Raw genomic sequence first — 19,836 nt, forward strand, 5'->3', positions numbered from 1 at the left:
AGTACTGTATGGCCTACTATGGTGTCTGCCGTGGTGTCTTGCATGAGAGCATAGTGTTTGGCAAATGTATGTTCAGATGACCATGTAGCCACTTTGCAGAGGTCAGGAATGGGTACATTATGTAAGAAGGCAACGGATGTCATCATAGCTCGAGTGGAATGAGTTCTAATGCCTTCGGGTGGTTGAATATTTTGCATGCGGTAACAGGATCTGATGCAGTCAGAGATCCACTTGGACAGAAGTTGTTTAGAGATAGCCGTACCTTTCGATCTTGAGGTAATGGAGACAAAGTCATGCGGACTTACGAAATGTCTTAGTCCTGTCTAAATAAAAGGTGATTGCTCGCCTTACGTCGAAAGTATGCAGGGTTGCCTTGTGCAGAGTCTTGTGAGGTTTGGGATAGAAAGTAGGTAAGTATATAGGTTGGTTGAGGTGGAAGATAGATACCACGTTAGGGAGAAATTTAGGATGTGGTCTCAGAGTGACTTTGTCTTTGGAGAAGATTGTGTAGGAAGGATGGGCCATCAGGGTGCTTATTTCACCTACTCTCCTTGCCGATGTTATCGCAACTAAGAAAGCTACCTTCATGGACATATGGAGAAGAAAGGAAGTAGCCAAGAGCTCGAATGGAGGTTTCATGAGAGCGTGAAGAACGAGGTTAAGATTCCAGATAGCCGCCGCTGGGTAAATTTCAGGGTGGAGATTTTGCAGGCCCGTGAGAAATCGTTTTATGGCAGGGTGAGTAAAGAGTGAATAACCTTCTAATAGGTCATGGAAGGTGGTAAGCGCCGCCAGGTGCATTTTGATGGAGCTGAGCGAAAGTCCGTCCTTTTTTAGTTTCAGGAGGTAGTCTAGAATGTTAGGGAGGGTCACCATATTGGGCGTTAAGTGATTACGTGAGCACCAGAGGGCGAAATGCTTCCACTTTTGCAGGTAGGTTTTACGAGTGGAGTCTTTTCTACTGTGCAGGAGGACGTATCGGACTTGCTCGGAACAGGCTAGTTCATGGGTTTGGAACCATGAAGGAACCAGGCTGTAAGGTGGAGCTTTTGGAGCTGGGGATGAAGAACCCGTCCGTTGTCCTGGGAAAGGATATTTGGCCTGTTGGGGAGAGCCTGTGGATGACGGGAGGACATGCGGAGTAGGTAGGGATACTACGTCTGTCTCAGCCAAGCCAGGGCAATAAGGGTGACCCGGGCCTTGTCGTCTACGATCTTCCGAAGAACCCTGTGTAGCAGAGGGACTGGTGGGAAGGCGTACAGGAGAGAGTTGTTCCACGGGATGAGGAATGCGTCTCCTAGGGATGCAGTCCCGAGTCTCGCTCTGGAGCAAAACAGGGGACGTTTTCGATTCTGGGTCGTGGCAAAGAGGTCTATTGATGGGATGCCCCAGAGGGAGAAGAGCTGTTGAAGTATTGCGGGGTGCAGCTCCCATTCATGTTCTGTTGAGAAGTGCCTGCTGAGTGCGTTGGCAGTAGTGTTGTGGCAGCCTGGTAGGTAGGAAGCGATGATTTGTATTTGATGTTGTATGCACCAATTCCATAGTCGGATGGCTTCCATACAAAGGGAATGTGATCGGGCTCCCCCTTGTCTGTTGATGTAGTACATACATGCTAGGTTGTCTGTTAAGATCCGAATAGATTTGTTCGTTATGAGGGGAAGAAAGTGAAGGCATGCTCGCCTCATTGCTCTGAGCTCTAAAAGATTTATGTGTAGGTGCGTCTCTGATGCGGACCACCGGCCTTGTGCCCTGTGTCCCCCTAGATGCGCTCCCCAACTGATTAGGGAAGCGTCCGTGGTGAGCATGAGCATTGGGGATTGTTGCTGGAAGGAAACCCTCGTGCAGAGTTTTTCTGGTCTTCTCCACCAATGTAGAGAAGCTATAACATTGGGAGCAGGAGTTAGCAGCATCCCTAAGGTGTGTCTGTTGGGTTTGAAATTAGAATTGAGCCAGCCCTGAAGACATCTCATGTGTAGCCTAGAGTACTGAACCACGAAGGTGGTGGCTGCCATGTGACCAAGGAGCTGTAGACCAGGGGGTTCTCAAACTGGGGGTCGGGACCCCTCAGGAGGTCACGAGGTTATTAAATGGGGGGTCGCGAGCTGTCAGCCTCCACCCCAAACCCTGCTTTGCCGCCACCATTTATAATGGTGTTAAATATATAAAAAAGTATTTTTAATTTATATGGGGGGAAGGTGGGGGTTGTACTCAGAGGCTTGCTATGTGAAAGGGGTCACCAGTACAAAAGTTTGAGAACCACTGCTGTAGACAGATTCTTGCCGGCATCCTGGGACGAATAGAGAGCGTATGTATGAGCTGTGTGATAGCGAGGAATCTGTGATATGGGAGCGAGGCCCTGCTCTGGATTGAGTCGAGATGAGCTCTGATGAACTCCATCTGTTGTGTAGGTGTCAGGGTGGATTTTTGTATGTTTATTTGGAGGCCTAGGCTGTGAAAGAGGGAGATGGCGAAACGGGTAGCTTGTAGTGTCTCACCATACGAGTTGCCCTTGATGAGGCAATCATCCAGGTAGGGGAACAGCGCGATACCATGTTTGCGGAGGTGAGCCACGACCACGGCTAGAGTCTTGGAAAAGACTCTCGGCGCTGTGGAGAGGCTAAAAGGAAGAACTCTATTGAAAATGGTTGTGACCGATTGTGAATTGTAGGACGCATCTGTAAGCTGGATGAATTGATATATGAAAATAAGCATCCTTTAGGTTGAGGGCTGTGAACCAGTCCCCTTGATCCAGTGCAGGAATTATCGTGCCCTGTGTAACCATCTCGAATTTTTGTATCCTCATGAATTTGTGCAGTCGGCGTAGATCTAGTATAGGCTTCCATCCGCCTGTCCTTTTCGGAGTCAAGAAGTAATAGGAGTAGAAACCTTTACCTTGATGTTGCATCGGCACAGGTTCCACTGCACCTAGCTGGAGGAGGTGCGCCACTTCTGTGCGAAGTAAGTGCTCGTGAGAGGGGTCCCTGAAGAGAGACAGGGAAGGGTAGGAGGGTAGGATATAAATGGTATAGAGTAACTGGACTGAACTATTTTGAGGACCCAGCGGTCCTGTGTAATCCGCTGCCAGGCATGTTGGAAATTCTGGAGGCAGTGGCCAAATGGGCAAGTAGGTGGTGGAATCAAGGGGTGGTCGTGCAGACCCTCGACCAACGTTTCAAAATTGTTGTTTATTCCCCGATGAATAGGAGATGGTTGCTTGAGTTTGATTTTGTCTGCACTTAGGGGGTCTAGCGCGATTCCTAGTTACGTCGTATGGTCTGGGTTGAGGACGATAATACTGTTGTGTGCGTGGTCTTTGGTATGGTTGGTATCGTTGTATGCTGGGAAGAGATGGGTGAATGCCCAGGGTGCGCAGTGTCGCTCTAGAATCTTTCATGCTGTGAAGGAGTTCATCAGTTTTTTTTGGAGAAAAGTTTGTCCCTATCAAAGGGGAGGTCCTCCACTTTGGTCTGCAGTTCTTTAGGGATGCCGGATGCAGAGAGCCATGAAGATCTGTGCACAACCACAGCAGTTGCAGTAGTACGGGCTGCTGTGTCTGCCATGTCTAGAGAGGCCTGTAGGGCCGTTCTGGACAGGGCCAGCTCTAGGCACATGCAAACCAAGCACGTGCTTGGGGCGGCACATTTTCAAGGGCGGCATTCCAGCCATCTTTTTTTTTGGTTCGGGCGGCAAAAGCGTGTCTTGTGCGGGGGGCACTGTGGGGCCGCTGCAGATCGTGCCATGGGGGAGCAGTGCCAGCACCTTGTGGCTGGGCCGGGCAGGCTCCGAGCGGGGGATACTCGGGCCGGGGGCCGCCCCACGGGGCACATGGAGCCGCCTGCAAGTGTGCAGGGCGGCCGCCCCCCCCAGCGCCACAGCCAGTGCTGGGTGAAGCAGCCCGAGCTGCCCAGGGGCTGCGGCAGGGCGACCAGAAGCAGCAGCAGGGCCATAGAAGGCGGGGCGCAGCCGTGCGGGGTCTGCGTCCTGCTCTCCGGGGCTCCACTCCTTCTGGGGCTGCCCTGCCCTGGCTCTTCAGCCCCTGCTGGGCGGTCCCCCGGCTCTGCCCTCCCGGGTCCCGGCCAGTCCTGGAAGCAGGAGCCCTGGCTGGAGGGACACTGGGCTGAGGCGCAGCCCAGGAGCCCGGCTGCTTACCCCGACCCTGCGAGTGCCGGACCGGCAGGAGGCGAGGGGGGAGTGGACGGAGTCAGCACTGGTTGGGGGGGAGCCCAGTGCTGGGGTGGCAGGAGGTGCGAGGGGGAGTAAGAGCCCAGGGCTGGGGAGGCAGGGGGTGCAGGTGGGGGAGGGCACTGGGGGGGGGGGTGAGAGCCTAGGGGTGGGGTGGGGGGGCAGCCAAAAATTTTTTGGCAAAAAACCTAGAGCTGGCCCTGTTTCTGGAAATCCGTTTGCCCTCAGTCAGGATTGATCTAAAGTCTGCTCTCCTATCCTCTGGAATGTAGGAAGCAAATTCAAAAAGTTTATTGTAATTATCAAAGTCGTAGCTGGCGAGGAAGGCAGAATAGTTCGCAATTTTGAATTGTAGAGTGGATGACAAATAAACCTTGCGACCCAAGACGTCAAGGAATCTAAGGTCCTTGTCTTGCGGGGTGGGCCGATATTGTGACTGTTTTGTCCTCTTTACGACTGCATCCATGACAAGAGAGTTCGGTGGTGGATGAGAAAATAGGGAGTCAGCGTCCTTAGCAGGGACATAGTATTTACATTCGGCCTTTTTGCAAGTTGGTACTAAAGAAGCTGGGTATTGCCAGAGAGTGTTAGCTGGTTCCAGGAGCGCTTCCTTTATAGGGAGCGTGATCTTTGGGGGCACAGACGGTTGAAGGATTCTGAGCAGTCTGTGTTCTGTCTCCTGAACCACTTCTAAGGAGATATCTTGACTGAGTGCCTCCCTCCTGAAAAGTTCTTGAAATTGTTTACAGTTGTCCACGTTCTGTGGAGGCGGAGGAAAGAGGGCTCCAACCGGGACTGATGGAGAGTTAGGGGTTGATGAGTCAGGATATGGTGCGTAGCTCGCAGTCTCAGGAGGGGACTCAGGCACCCTAGAAGTGGATGGAGCTGGAGATCGAGGCACAGAAGGAGGATGATTGATACGAGGATGCGGCCAAGGGTACCACTGAGGCCAAGGCATAGGGTAGGAGAACCCAGGTGCCGCCCACAGGAGGTGGGTGTGAAGTAGGGAAACTGAGGCTGGTGGCCTTGAGCCATGACCTGATGTGGGAGAGGTTCCGGTGGAGGAGGAGAAGCAGGAGGGGAGAACTCCACCTGCTGTTGTAAAAATAGAGTTCACTGTCAGTAAAGGTAGCCAGTTCAGGTGGAGAGAGCAGCTGTTCAAAAAGTGAGCCCTGTGTATCTAGGAGCAGAGAGTTAGGCTCAGGTGGCACTGAGAAGTCACATTGAGTGAGAAACTGTTGCTCCTGGCTCCCTGGGCTGCGCTGAGCCTGCGGTGCTGTGGACCGCTTGGAGGTGCCCTGCAGGGGGTCCACTGCTGGTGCCCAGGCGGAAGACAGGCTCGGTCCCAACATTCTTCACGGTGCCGAGGAGAGACGCGCTGTTGGCAATGCGTCCTTTTTCAGTGCCGTGGGGGAGCGCGCTGTCGGCACCATGTCCGTTTTCGGTGCCGAGGAGCGCGCTGTCGGCACTGCGTTCATTTTCGGTGCTGAGGGAACCGGTGCCATGGTAACCTTCCCGGCATGGGAAGTTGGGTCCCTGCCTCTGCGCTCTGTCGGAACCACGGCTGAGGCGTTAGAAAAGGCTGAGGCGCATGACTTTGGTGCTGTTAGCACAGAGGGTAGGGATCTCATGGGAGACCCCCTACCCTTGTTAAAATCTTTCCTGTGAGACCTTGCCTGAGGTGCTTCTTGCCTCCATTCCAAGGAGGGTGGAGCAATGCTCCCAACTGGTTCAGATCTGGCCGGGAAGCGTGTGGGAGTGGGTTTAACTTTCCCCATCTCTGAAATCAGCTGTAGGGATTTTTCCATCAACAACATTTTAAGCCACAGGTCCCTGTTGCGTCGAGCCCTAGACTTGAGGCTCGTGCAATGGAAGCACTTCGTGGGGACGTGAGTTTCTCCGAGGCACTTCACACAACGTGAGTGCCCATCTGACCTTGGCATGGAGTCCTGACAGGAAATGCACTTTTTGAATCCTGAAGCCCCTGGCATTGTGAATTCAAAATGGCAGGGGAGAGTGTCTCAACGGAGACAAGCCTGAGGCGAAAAAGTATTTAAATTTTTTTTAAACTAAGTAACTAACAATGTAACTATATTAAAGGAAGGGAAACAACTGGGATGTAATTAATAACTATTTCTATGTTCTTTGTTACTGTTTCCAATAGAGACCAGGGAAGAAAAGACAGCACTGCCCCGAGTCCCGTCTTCAGCTGAGGCCGGTTGAGATGGAACTGAGGAGGGTGCGGGATGCATGCACTCAGGAAGATTCCAAAGAGACGGGAGATACCAACTGAGTGCGTGCGTCCCGACCAGGCACTGCTACCGAAAATCGGAGATTTTCTGATCCTACAAGTGAATCCACATGGGTCAACTGAGCTCTACAGGGGTGCCAGGGAACGCCCATGCAGATTCAATTCCAGATTCAGGACCCATATGCATAACTCCTGTTGATGATAATAGTAGTTAGGTCATCTTGCAAAGGGGAATACAACTCCTTGAAAACTATTTTGACATTACAGAAACACCAGCGTAACAGTGGAGGAAGAGTTGCTTAATGGATAGAGCACCAAAATGGGAGTCAGGAATTCTGCATTCTGTTATCATCTCTGATACTGACTCACTGTTTGAGTCTGACTAAGTCACATCTCTATGTCCCAGTTTCTCCATTTTCAAAACAATGATAATGTTTTTCTACCTCTCAAATTTGCTTTCATAAGCTTTAAAACAACATTAATTAATGTTTGTAAAGCATCTGGAGATGCACATATAAAATCTTTTGTTTAAGTGCAAATTATTATTAATTATTATTATTATTATTATTATAGGAAAAAAACAGTTGAGACTTCAAGGGCTTGATTTTCAGGAAGAGAAGACCCAAAGTTCCCTCACTTTCTGCATACACGTAGAAATTGTTCATTAAATTGCTTTTGAATGAAGGTTTTCATAAGAGAAAAACTATAGGAAAAGCAGAAATTTGGTCAGCTCTTTGCTAATATGGGTAACCAAATATAAGAGCAATTTATAATCCTGCCCCTGCTGTGGGTAGTAAAATATCTTGAAGTTAAAGCTCGACATACTTAATGAACTGGCAAGAAAAATAACCACATAACCGTTTCCAAAAGGCTTTTCTTTTATTACACACTATTTCTTTAGGAAATATAATGCAAAATTCTGATAAAGCATTTTTATACTGTTAAATACTTTACTGATCAACAGGTTTTAATAATTCTTCAAGCATTTTATGTTAGTGATCATGTTTTGCGCAATGCTGACTGCTCAATTCTATTTACTGGCAAATGGAGGTAATAAGGTTTATATGAAGTATATACTGCTTTGCTTTGCATTTTAGGACTTCAGAGCCCAAAGCCCTTACAATGTGGCTCATACAACATATCCGTACGATATTATTCTTTGAGCAGCTTGGTCAAAAGTTATCATCTGAATAGAATTTCCTAGCAAAGTAACGCAATTTGTATTCTAGACAGAAAATTGTCTGCCACAAATCAAGTAAAATTTTCAAAAGCCTAAGGAGCCTAAATCCCATTCACCTGCACATCTACCAATGTGATATATGCCATCATGTGCCAGCAATGCCCCTCTGCCATGTACATTGGCCAAACCGGACAGTCTCTACGCAAAAGAATTAATGGACACAATTCTGACATCAGGAATCAAAATACTCAAAAACCAGTGGGAGAACACTTTAACCTGTCTGGTCATTCAGTGACAGACCTGCGGGTGGCTATATTACAACAGAAAAACTTCAAAAACAGACTCCAAAGAGAGACTGCTGAGCTAGAATTGATATGCAAACTAGACACAATCAACTCCGGTTTGAATAAGGACTGGGAATGGCTGAGCCATTACAAACATTGAATCTATCTCCCCTTGTAAGTATTCTCACACTTCTTAACTGTCTGTACTGGGCTAGCTTGATTATCACTTCAAAAGTTTTTTTTCCTCTTAATTAATTGGCCTCTCAGAGTTGGTAAGACAACTCCCACCTGTTTATGCTCTCTGTATGTGTGTATATATATCTCCTCAATATATGTTCCATTCTATATGCATCCGAAGAAGTGGGCTGTAGTCCACGAAAGCTTATGCTCTAATAAATTTGTTAGTCTCTAAGGTGCCACAAGTACTCCTGTTCTTCTTTTTGCTAAATCCCATTGACTTTCAGTTACCACATTTTGGAGGCGATCTCAAACAAATACCTGCATGTGCCTCTATCTATTCCTTTATACCATGCCTTCCCTATGGTATCCGAGCACCAATAATACCCTCAAAACAAAACCTATGCCATATAGTTGGACACATGGCAACTAAGGCAGGCAGGACAAGAAGCTCCAATACATTTTATTAGAAGCACTTAACATTTCAAACCAAAATGTTTATAAATACAGTTGGTGTAATGTAAAGATTTCAGTGTTGTTTAGAATTACCTGCGTCACCCACTAGTGAGTAATGTAGCCATCCCCAACACAGATCAATATAACTTTTATACGGTGACACATATTCCCTAGATTTTACAGCCAGAATGGGCTGCTGTGATCTCCTGACCTCCTGCATTGTGCAGGTCCTACAACTTCCCTGAAACAATTCCTGCTTGAACTAGAACATATCTTGTAGAAAAAAAATCCAACCCTGATTTCAAAGTTACCAGTTACAGAAAATCCACCACAACTCTTGGTAAATTGTTCAATTACTAATTACCTTTATTGTTAAAAATATATACCTTATTTCCAATCTGAATTTGTCAAGCTTCAACTTCCAGGCATTGGGTCATGTTATACCTTTTTCTGCTAGCTTAAGGCGCCTATTATCAATGTTTTGTTGCCCATGTAAGTACTTACAGACTGTGATCAAGTCACCCGTAACCTTCTCCTTGTCACAATGAAGAGATTGAGGTCCTTGAGTCTCTCATTTAAGGCATGTTTTCTAATCCTTTAACGATTCTTGTGGCTCTTCTCTGAACCTTCTCCAATTTATCAAAATCCTCCTTGAATTGTGGACACCAGAACTGGACACAGTATTCTAGCAGCAGTCGCATCAGTGCCAAATATGGAGGTTATAACACCTATCAACTCCTACTCAATGATCCCTGTTTATACATCCAAGAATCACATTAGCCCTTTTGGCCACAATGTTGCACTGGATGCTCCTGTTCAGCAGATTATCCACCATGACCCCCAAATCTTTTTCAGAGTCACTGCTTCCTACCACAGTCCTCCATCCTGTAACTACAGCCTACAACCTTTGTTCCTAGATGTATACTTTTACATTTGGCCATATTAAAACACATTGTTAGTCTGCGCCTAGCTTTAAACAATCCATATCACTCTGTATCAGTAACTGTCCTCGTCATCAACTATCACTCCCCCAATTTTTGTGTCATCTGCAAACTTTATCAGTAATGACTTTATGCTTTCTTCCATGTCACTGATAAAAATGTTAAATAGCATAGGGCCAAGAACAGGACCTAGTCAAAGATGATTTCCCATTTATAATTACACTTTGAGACCTGTCAGTTAGCCTGTTTATAATCCATTTAACATGTGACATGTTAATTTTGTATATTCTAGTATACAAGCCACAAACAAGGTGCTATTGCATTGCAAACAACTAAATAATGGAAAGCATATGCAAAAAAACCTCTCTAAAATTACAACCAAACCAAATCATATTTTCAGCACAACTGTATCCTATCAAGGTTAGCTTTCTAAGAATGTAACTTGTGTAAACAAGTTCATATTCTTGTCCATGTACCTCTAACACAATGCTGCTCTGCTCTTTGGCCTCAAAACACTTGTGCATAGCTGCAAACAGACCTACTTGGTCTGTGACAGTCTCAGGTTTGCAAAATCCCTCTCTGGTAATTGGTGTCTCAACCAAAATCCCTACAGCAGGACTGTGGCAGCACAGGAGATTTTTTCTCTGAGCTGTTCCTCTCCCAGCAACTCAGTGGCCTCCCACCAACAGTCTGACTTGTCCAAGCCCCCCTTCTGCCTCTCAACAGCAATTAGTTCTGTTCTCTGCAGCTACCTCTCAGTTGTTTACAGAAGGATGATAGAGCTGGAGCCAGCTGCTGCTGAGAGTGGCGGCCAACAGGGAGCAAAGGAGGGGAAACAATGAGCTGCGAGAAGAAGAGCCTACATGGAATAGAGATCAATCCCATACCATGGGGAGGAAAAAATTGGGGGGAAACCAGCTGGGGGACGGAGGATAACTTTTTCAAGGACCAACTTTTCAAGTAAGTTGAGGGACTGTGGAGGGTTGTGTGTGTCCACTCTCGGCCTCTCTTTTCTCATTTTTCTAAAGGTTAGGTTTAGGTAAAGTAAAAACCACCAGAGTGGGAATAAAACTCTCTGGTGGTCTCAGTCCTTTGGTTTATTTGGAGAACAGTCTCTGGCAAATTTCCATGACATGCGAACATCTATGTGTCTGCTGTCATGCAGGGCTCAAAAGCAGTTGTGCTGGTATTGTTCTACTGCTCACAGGAGGGCAGGCTGTGAAAAGCCTACACAGGAGAGTTAACAACCCATAGGCATGCTCCTGAGCTGTGCTACATAAGATCATAAAGCGGTTGGATAACATAAGAGGTGGAGACAGTGGATCTACTTGTCAAAATACCCTCCCCATCCTAATGGAAACCACCTTGATCACTTGGCATTCATAGCATCTCTAGCATAGTCGGTCTACCAACCCACAGGACAATTTCAATTCTCTTCTTCTAACTTCAGTAGAGGAGGACAGAGCCCATTTATTCAAGCTTTGAACAGAGAGGAGGATTTGGCCCTCGATTCACTACCCTAGTAATCACTCTAATTGTGTTTTACAATCAGTTAAATCCTAGATACAATGGATCAGAGCACAATTCAAGTTCTAATAGCTATAATGTAGCAGAGATAACATTAAAGACCCACTTCTCTCTCTCACACATACACTGTAATTTCAATTTTCAACTGAAAACATATTCCACACTTCTTCTACCTAATTTAGCTTTCCTTCCACTATTGTTTTACATTTATAATATTATTTAAGAAGCATATTCTCTTCTATGCGGAGATATACTTGGCACAGGAGCGTGGAGAAATGGAGAACTGGTTACAGTGTATGGATTCTGCAGGCTGATTTGCGCTAGTCTCAGTAGGAGTTACAGCAGTCTATGCAGCACACAGGAGCCAGATCAGAGATAAAAATCTAGACCTAACTGGGATATATTTGGTATGAAAAACAAAGTAAAGATGTACCATGTTGCACTGTACTTTATGGTACCATTCAAGGATGAGATGTCAAACAAATAAAAGTGAAAACATAAGTTGGTTATTTAGTTGTTAAATTAAACAACACATGGTTTTAAAGTAAGTTTGTGCCTTTGTGCTATTTTTGTAGAGTTACCATTCCAAAATTACGTTTGGCTGACACCTTAAAAAACGAACATGATGCTTACAGAATTTTGTAGCTAGAAGAGTCCTGTACATCTCACATATTGACGAATTAAAAATAAATTTAATCTTATTATAGTCACAACATATCTTTCCTGTGAATATTAAAAGAGTTGGGTTCTATTAAATCCTATATTAGGCACAATAAATTATATTGCAATAAACTGTTTAATTTTTTTTCTAATACAATATTTCTTTTCTGTTTACTTTAGCACTTCAAGTCATGTTTGAAGTGCATTGCCTTCTCTGCACTACATTGCATTCTTTTGTTTAATGGAAACTATTTGGGAAGGAAAAGTTTATGTCATATCCTATGTGGTGTTTCCCCTTAGTTGAAAGAAACATTTTCAGCTTGTTTAGGGCTCCAAAAATTGTATTACATATCACAGGTTGCATGGACAAGATCCACAGCTGGTGGGAAAAAAGACATATATACTCAATTTGCATACAAACACCCCTTATCAATTGTGCATCCTACTGACAACTGGAAACACTCAGATTAGAAATAGAACTAGTAAATGACAAAAAAACCACAACAACAAACACAACACCTAAAACCACAACCAACTACACAATGCCTACATAGTGTCACAGTCTGTACCTTTATGTTAATCCCCTTTTCAGGACTATGATACATTTTGTACAATGTATGCCTTGAAATATCATTTGAAAACTCGTAATCTGCTGAATTTTATTGTCCTGGTAAAATATGTGTGGCACCATTGTATGTAAAGTTATAAAATTCTGCTGTGTAAGACATGTTCCAAGTTTAGGAAAACAGCTTCAAACCAGTTCCCCACAGACTAAAGGCTAGCCAGCATCTCAGCCAGGTGTCACTGTAATCAAATGGACTATTACCTGGCTAAAGGGCCATTCTTGTCAGGAAAAAGAGTGCAAGCGAGAAGTGTACATGTTGGTAAAGAAACAGCTGGAAGTTCCCATCCCACAGACTTTCTGTCTCCTGAACTTCAGCTGGAGATAATTTTCGAAGAGGGAAATAACTATAAGAAGTGAGAACAGAGGACACAAATCATCTCTCTTCCCTTTCTCTCTGCCCACAACATCCACAATGCCTGAAGGACAAGGTAAGGAGCACTGGACTGGGGGAGGCATTTTTGCTAAAAGGCATCCAGCCAGTATGACTGCAAAAGAACATGTGATGAGAGAGACCCTTTTGCTTTAAGTTCACTTAGTTTATTAAGTTAGGTATTAGTTTGTGTTTTACTTTTTATTTCTTCATAACCAATTCTAACTTTTATGCCTCGTTACTTGTAATCACTTAAAATCTATCTTTCTGTAGTAAATAAACTTGTTTGTTTTACCTAAACCAGTGTGTGTTTGGATTGAAGTGCTTGGGAAACTCAATTTGAGATAACAAGGTTCATGCTTATAATTTTCTAATAATGAAATGGCAGACTTCCTATGAGCTTGTGTTGTCCAGGAGAATACTGGGCAGTACAAGATGCACATTTCTGGGGACAGGTCTGGGACTGGGAATTTGCTGGTGTTGCTCTGTAATATAATTCAGGAGTCACTGGCTAGAGCACTCATATATAATACAGCTGGGAGTAATTTACATGCTAGACACTGTGTGAGAGCAGACCAGAAAAGGTCACTTTCACAGGACAGTGGTGTAAAAAAAGGTATCTCAAGTTGGAGAATTGAGGGGATACAGCTGTTCAGCACATAGAATGTCACACATAGAAATGCTTTCCCTCTCCAACCTATTATCAATTACAAAAAGTCTAATTATAAATAAACTCTGCAAGTCTCTCATAAGTCTTTTCTCTGTCTTTTTTGTTTTAACACCTCAGGCTTTCCCCTCTACCTATATTTATTTTACTAATTTAGATATTTGATTGTTTGCAGACTATATGCAGAATGTTTGTAGAGTATTACTTTGTAATTAGATTGGGTGCCAAGAGAACCTATTAAGGCAGAGTTGTCCCATTACAGTGTTTGTGTGTCTAGGTAAAATAAATTTAATAAATGTGTGCATTAATCCTTTTAGGTGTGGGAATCTATTGAAATCCATTTTACATCCTGTTATCTACTGAGGGAGCATTTAGAAGTATTTAAACTATGTTGGAGAACAATTTTTAAAAATTAAAGATAAACACATCTTTACAGTAGGATTCCTCATCCATATCTATTTACACCCTTATCTAGCAAAACAGAAACATATGAATTTAGAACACAGTTCTCATAATGCATTATAAACATGAGTTTAATCCAAGATCTATCATATTGTTCAATTACCTTTAATAAGTAGTAGGGTACTATTTTTACTATTGTACTATTTTTGTGGATTTACAATGTTTTAAATTTGGGGTGAAAACAGTTTATTATTTCTAATTACAAATAGCATTAGATTTATGATCCTACTTCAAACATGGGAAGTCAGGTTTAATAAAAATGGCTCACTAGAAATTGTACATGTAAGGTTATTTTGGAGGAAAGTTAAAGCTTCTTTGGGAAGAGAAAGGGGGCAACTTCAGCATAGATTACAGAATATCAGTACCACATTTAAGAGGTGGTAGATGAAGATTTTCTAATATTGAATTGATTGAGTGCAGGGATTCCACTCCTTCTGCCTATACCGGTACTGAAATATCCACAAGACTCGCATTGCTTTTACAAAGTTTTAATCATTTGGTGTATACCCATTTTGAGATTTTCTATTTCCACATGGAAACCTGTAATAGCTGTTATGAGAACCCCTATCGTTCTAATCTGAATTCAAAGCCAAAGTTGTTATGCAATGTATTCCAGGATGTACTAAATGAGAGAAGGCCTTGAGGGGAGAGGGTGTGGAGGGAGATCCTCAGTAAACTGGCAATGGAGCTATGATAATTTACACAAGCTGAGGATCTGCCTCAGTCTTTAATGCAGACAAAAAGGACAAGTTGCCAGCTTCTTCTACTTGATCACTTAGATCAATGGTTTTCAACCTGTGGACCCCTGGGAGTCCACAGACTTTGTTTATGGGGTCCACAAAAGGTTGTCATTACCATAGAACAGGGGTCCACGGACCCCAGGAATCTGCAGACTATGTGTAAGATTTCCAAAGGGGTCCGCACCTCCATTTGAATTTTTTTAGGGGTCCGCAAATGAAAAAAGGTTGAAAACCACTGGCTTAGATATTATCAGTATCATGTTTCACCAGTGCTTCAAATTTTTGTTCAAAAGGCTACGTACTCTTTCAGAGGCATACTGGCACAAATTCTATAAATTTTTGTTTTTTACCAGTAGGGATTTTACATCTCAAGTATATTCTGTAAGGGGATAATTTGAAGGATTTTCCAAAATCAGATTTTGTAGTCATATAGAATAATGTGTTAATTCATAGCATTATACGTGATTAGAAGTCACCTGAAGTAAAAAGCTCCTAGTTTCTCTCATACTAAAGATTCTCTGAGGTAAGTATATGCTGGAAGACCACAAAAACCACAACGATTTTTACAGTTTGTACAAAGGAGAGATCTCTTAATTTTAAATCCTAACCTTCTGTTGTCACTGCTCTTAAAAGCCTTCAAACCTGTACTGGTTGCAGGTTTTCAATAAATGAAAATTTTCAGTTATCATTTTAACAATTTTTTTCAATAAAAATTTCAAAAAAAAAAAAAAAGTATTGAGAAACGTGCATTAAAAAGGGGGGGGGATATTGCTCAGGAGTATTTTGGCATCTGAGGTATCTCAGCCAATATATAGCTGACTCCATCACTAAGGAACTAAAATGGACTTGTTACAAGTGCTGTAAAATACTAGGCTTTTCTTACTTCTAAAATGATATCAGTGAAGTTAGTAGTTTAATTCTGGATATTTTAAGTGTCATTTCACAGCCCTAAGGTAATAGTATGAAATCTCCTCCCCACAACCACATAGTGAGAAATACTACACAATCTTCTGATAATGAAAATGCTAAATTGGTATTTTTGCCGCTAGCGGACAGTGGGAATTTTACTATATAAATAGAGAAATCCAATACAAAGTATTTTTTAGTGACTTGCTATGTTAGGCGAACACTTAGGCATTAAATGTTTTGTCACTTAAGTTTACTCTGAATTGAGATAATATAAATTATCAACATTAATCCCCTGAAGCACAGATAAATAGTAAGTGCTGCCAAGATTTACTATAGTGTAGTTCAATCCTATTTCTCTGAGAGGCAGACGTCAACCTCAACACTTGATTCACAAAGAAAATTCCGGTGTCTCTTTTAAGCTTAAGAGAATATACAGTAACTCATTTTACTAAATATAGCCTGGCTTGATCCAGTACTAGTGCTGTGCACTACTAAAGCTGGGACCAAGATTCAGTTCTTTGCTCTAGTCTCCCATTCTCTGGGCTAACAAAGGATAGGAATGCTTCCAAGGCTGCATGCTTTGCCACGGGGAAAAGGGGAGAAAAGGAAGCTTCTTGCTTTATCCACTAATGCCCCCCTCCTGACAGGAGAGAAGCAAGATGGACTGAGTACAAAGAGAGTGGCACAGAAGGTAGTGGCCACAACATGACTGAAAATGATTCTTCAGAGCTCATGCAGAAGATATTTCAGGAATGAAGAAGACACAAAAAGGAACGAAAACGATATATGCTTATATATCAGGGGTTGGCAACCATGCAGATGTGGTGTGCCGAGTCTTCATTTATTCACTCTAATTTAAAGTTTTGTGTGCTAGTAATACATTTTAACGTTTTTAGAAGGTCTCTTTCTATAAGTCTATAATATATAACTAAACTATTGTTGCATGTAAAGTAAATAAGGTTTTTAAAATGTTTAAGAAACTTCATTTAAAATTAAATTAAAATGCAGAGTCCCCGGACCGGTGGCCAGGACCCGGGCAGTATGAGTGCCACTGAAAATCAGCTTGTGTGCCGCCTTTGCCATACATGCCATAGGTTGCCTATCCCTGTTATATATAATCAGATCAACACTGAGCCCAAGTGGTTAATTTTTTCAATGTAGATGCCTAATTTGCACAGGCAAAATGCAGGTGTACGCAAGTTATGTATGAAAAGCTCATTGATGTATGAAAACTGGGTAGTTTGTGTATGCATCTGCAAAAGTTGTAGATACAATTCAGACATATGGTAAAAAAATTAGCCTTTAATGCATACATAAAGTAGATTATCAGGATACACATGGACTTAATCACATTTAATGATATTGATTTAAGTAATAATGAGATTTAATGATAGGAAACATCCAACCATAATTATTTTAACTTCCTATCACTCAAGTAAACATGATCTTATGTGCAAATATATGTTTGAACAAGTTTCTTCAATTTAATGATTACTAAAAGAAAAAGCAGGTGAGATAATAGTAAATTTTCTATAACAAGCAATTATTTTAAAATTTAAGTACTAGTGATGTCAAACTGGCAAATGCATCTTAATTAAAAAATGAAACCTCCATAAAAACTGTTTAAGAATTACATGAATATTTCTGAATTAGTATTAGTCATGTGAGTTTACAGTTTTGAAAGATATAGCATAAGTATGTAACTTGTCAGAGACATAGTATAAACATTTGTCATTTTTAAGTAATGCCAAAAATTTTAATTATGTGTGTTCATTCAAGACTTGCAAAGTTCTTTTCTTGATTCTGATACAAGGATGTCATTCGCTTTTGGCAGAAACATATGGTAGCTGTATAATTTGTTTTTTTGCCTCCAATTACATCAGAATATTTACATATCGGTAGAACTTTGTTTTTCAGATTTAATTATTGATCTCTGATTAACCATAGTTGAGTAGAAGTGTGTCATATATATGTATCTAGGCACAGTATTAGATTAAAATCTGAAGGCACTGTTACCCATACAAGGTTAGGTATTGTGTGTCTTGAAAAGTATCAAGCACACAAGAATTGCCTCTAGTTAGTATTAATACTCCTTGTGTAACTTAGAGACAGGACTATTTTTTGCCTATACTTTAAGTGGAAATATTATTATTATTACCGAGGTTAGGAAAGGATTTTCTGGGGGTGCTGTACATCTTAGACGTGACTAGCTGAATTGTGAATGCCACCAAATGTTATCTTCTAAAAAGCAAAAATATGATGAAGATTGATCCCTTAAAAACAGTCAGGATATGTAGATAGGTAATTCACATTAATGCTACTGGGTGTTGCCAAAAGAACCTCTAGTCACTGATGCGTGGTTAAAAAAAGAGATACCAAAAATAACTTATATTTACATGATCTAGTCTCTGAACAGACACAATAAGTGCATTGACAATAATGGGAGTTATATTCATTTATCAAAAGGAGAATAGATCTACAAACAATGTACAGATGTTTTGTAATATGTGCTTGCGCTATATAGAATATAGGCATTGTATGAGAGGACTTTACAATTTGCTTGGAAATATAAATAAATTTGACATACCATAACAGAGTCAAGTTTCTGCTTCACTTTCTGCATTCTCATAGATACTCTTGCAACACTGACAAATTGATCTGCTGGAGACATTGTTGAATCTTTCTGTGCAGAAATATGAGAAGAATTGCTAAGAATTTGTGGCCCTCTGAGTGTTGTTGATGCGAGTGACCCATTGAGATCTTTTACTATTTCAGCCTCCTGCTGTGCAACTGCAGAAATAATCAACATTAACATTTTAGGTCAAGTCTTAGTAGTTCCATGAAACAAACCACACTGAGTTCATAGGTCATATTAAATCTAAGACTTTGCTGAACAAGATAAAGAAATTATATACAAAAACCCTACATTAAAAAAAAGTTATTTAGGTTACATAGTTGAGTTAAGATGGAGGGATAGCTCAGTGGTTTGCGCATTGACCTGCTAAACCCAGGGTTGTGAGTTCAATCCTTGAGGGGGCCACTTAGGGATCTGGGGAAAAATCAGTACTTGGTCCTGCTAATGAAGGCAGGGGGCTGAACTCTTTCGGGGGTCCCTTCCAGTTCTAGGAGATAGGTGTATCTCCATTAAAAAAAAAAAAAAAAGGCCAGTTTTACAATTACCTAGGCGACCTTAATTCTGTCCTTTGGTGCATGCAATGAGGCAGAGATCTTGTGGCAAAAGAATAGTATGTGATTATTGCCATTAAAGACTATATCATAATGCATACAAGAGTGCAAAACTGAAGTTGCATGGGCAACCATAAATCTCTCTTGACTTTGAAATCTAAATTACTTCTTATCTTAGGGTTGTTTGTATGTAATTTAGGGTTTTTGTATTTTTAAAGGAATACAATAGAACTAAATCTCATTATGTCTCACTATGTAACAAACCCTATATCACATCTCACTTATCAGGGCTGAAACCTGAACTTTCACTACTGGACAGACTTGTCAATTGAGCTACAGGTCTAATTACAGTAGCTGTTAAAAGGAGTAGGTTGTTCTCCCTGGGAAGGGAGAAGCATTGATGACCTGATGGCACCATGAGCTGGGTCCAAGAGAAGCCTGCCCAACTTAGCACTCTCTAATACTCCCTACACCCCATACGGTGGGGGTTACTGTCCAACATGGTACTCCTAGAAAGGCGAACAGATTGCCAGGGCAATGTGCTGGGTTCCTGGGATAATCAAAGGAGGGTGACCCCAGCCAGAGTCTCTCACCACCCCATTTCTACAGCTGCTCTGGCAGCTCCGTGGTGTTCCCACTAAATCTGCTACTGCTGCTTTACCAGGGTGTGGGCCTAGTTCTTTAGAAAATTAAGGTTCAGTTATTTTGGTATGCTGTGAAAGTTCTTCTGAGGAACATAAGCAAGAAAAGGGAAGTAACAACTTTAAACAGTTTGCAACTCAGCAAAACCCAAATGGGAAAAAGAAAAGGAACTTTTCTAGCCTGAGGGCTTTTTCCCTGCCAAATTTCAAAGTCCTTCTGCAAACAATGGAGACGTTCGGAGCTTCTCAAAAAAGAATCATAAGAATCTTTAACAATGGAAAGTGTTAAGCACCCTAAATATAGGGATCACTACCAGCTCCCTCTAGAAATACAGGGCATCAGTGCATACAACATATGAACAAGAAAAGAGTAAATTATATAAAACCCTCAGCAAAATAATTTAAAAGTTAGGGATTCTGAACATGCCAATACTATGGATGTGATGAATCTACAATTTAAGTTCAGTTAGTGTAAGAATATAAGGAATAGTGTAGTATTAGTATTCAGTTACCAAAACACAAGATGACTTGCATCTGAAGAAGTGAGGTTCTTACCCACGAAAGCTTATGCTCCCAGT

At 42.2% G+C, this 19,836-nt stretch overlaps 1 protein-coding gene across 8 annotated transcripts in view; it reads right to left on the reverse strand.

Annotated features, from left to right (window-relative positions):
* The window catches only part of AHI1 (Abelson helper integration site 1), a 185,851-nt gene that overhangs the window by 99,964 nt on the left and 66,051 nt on the right, over window positions 1-19,836 (reverse strand). For all 8 annotated transcript variants that reach the window (XM_042848183.2, XM_042848185.2, XM_008176763.4 and 5 more), the window contains one exon: window positions 18,019-18,221. In XM_042848183.2, coding sequence (XP_042704117.2) covers window positions 18,019-18,221 — 203 coding nt within the window. The remainder of the gene's footprint in view (window positions 1-18,018; window positions 18,222-19,836) is intronic.

This window comes from Chrysemys picta, chromosome 3 (genome assembly GCF_011386835.1).
Source record: "Chrysemys picta bellii isolate R12L10 chromosome 3, ASM1138683v2, whole genome shotgun sequence".
Lineage (NCBI taxonomy): Eukaryota > Metazoa > Chordata > Testudines > Emydidae > Chrysemys > Chrysemys picta.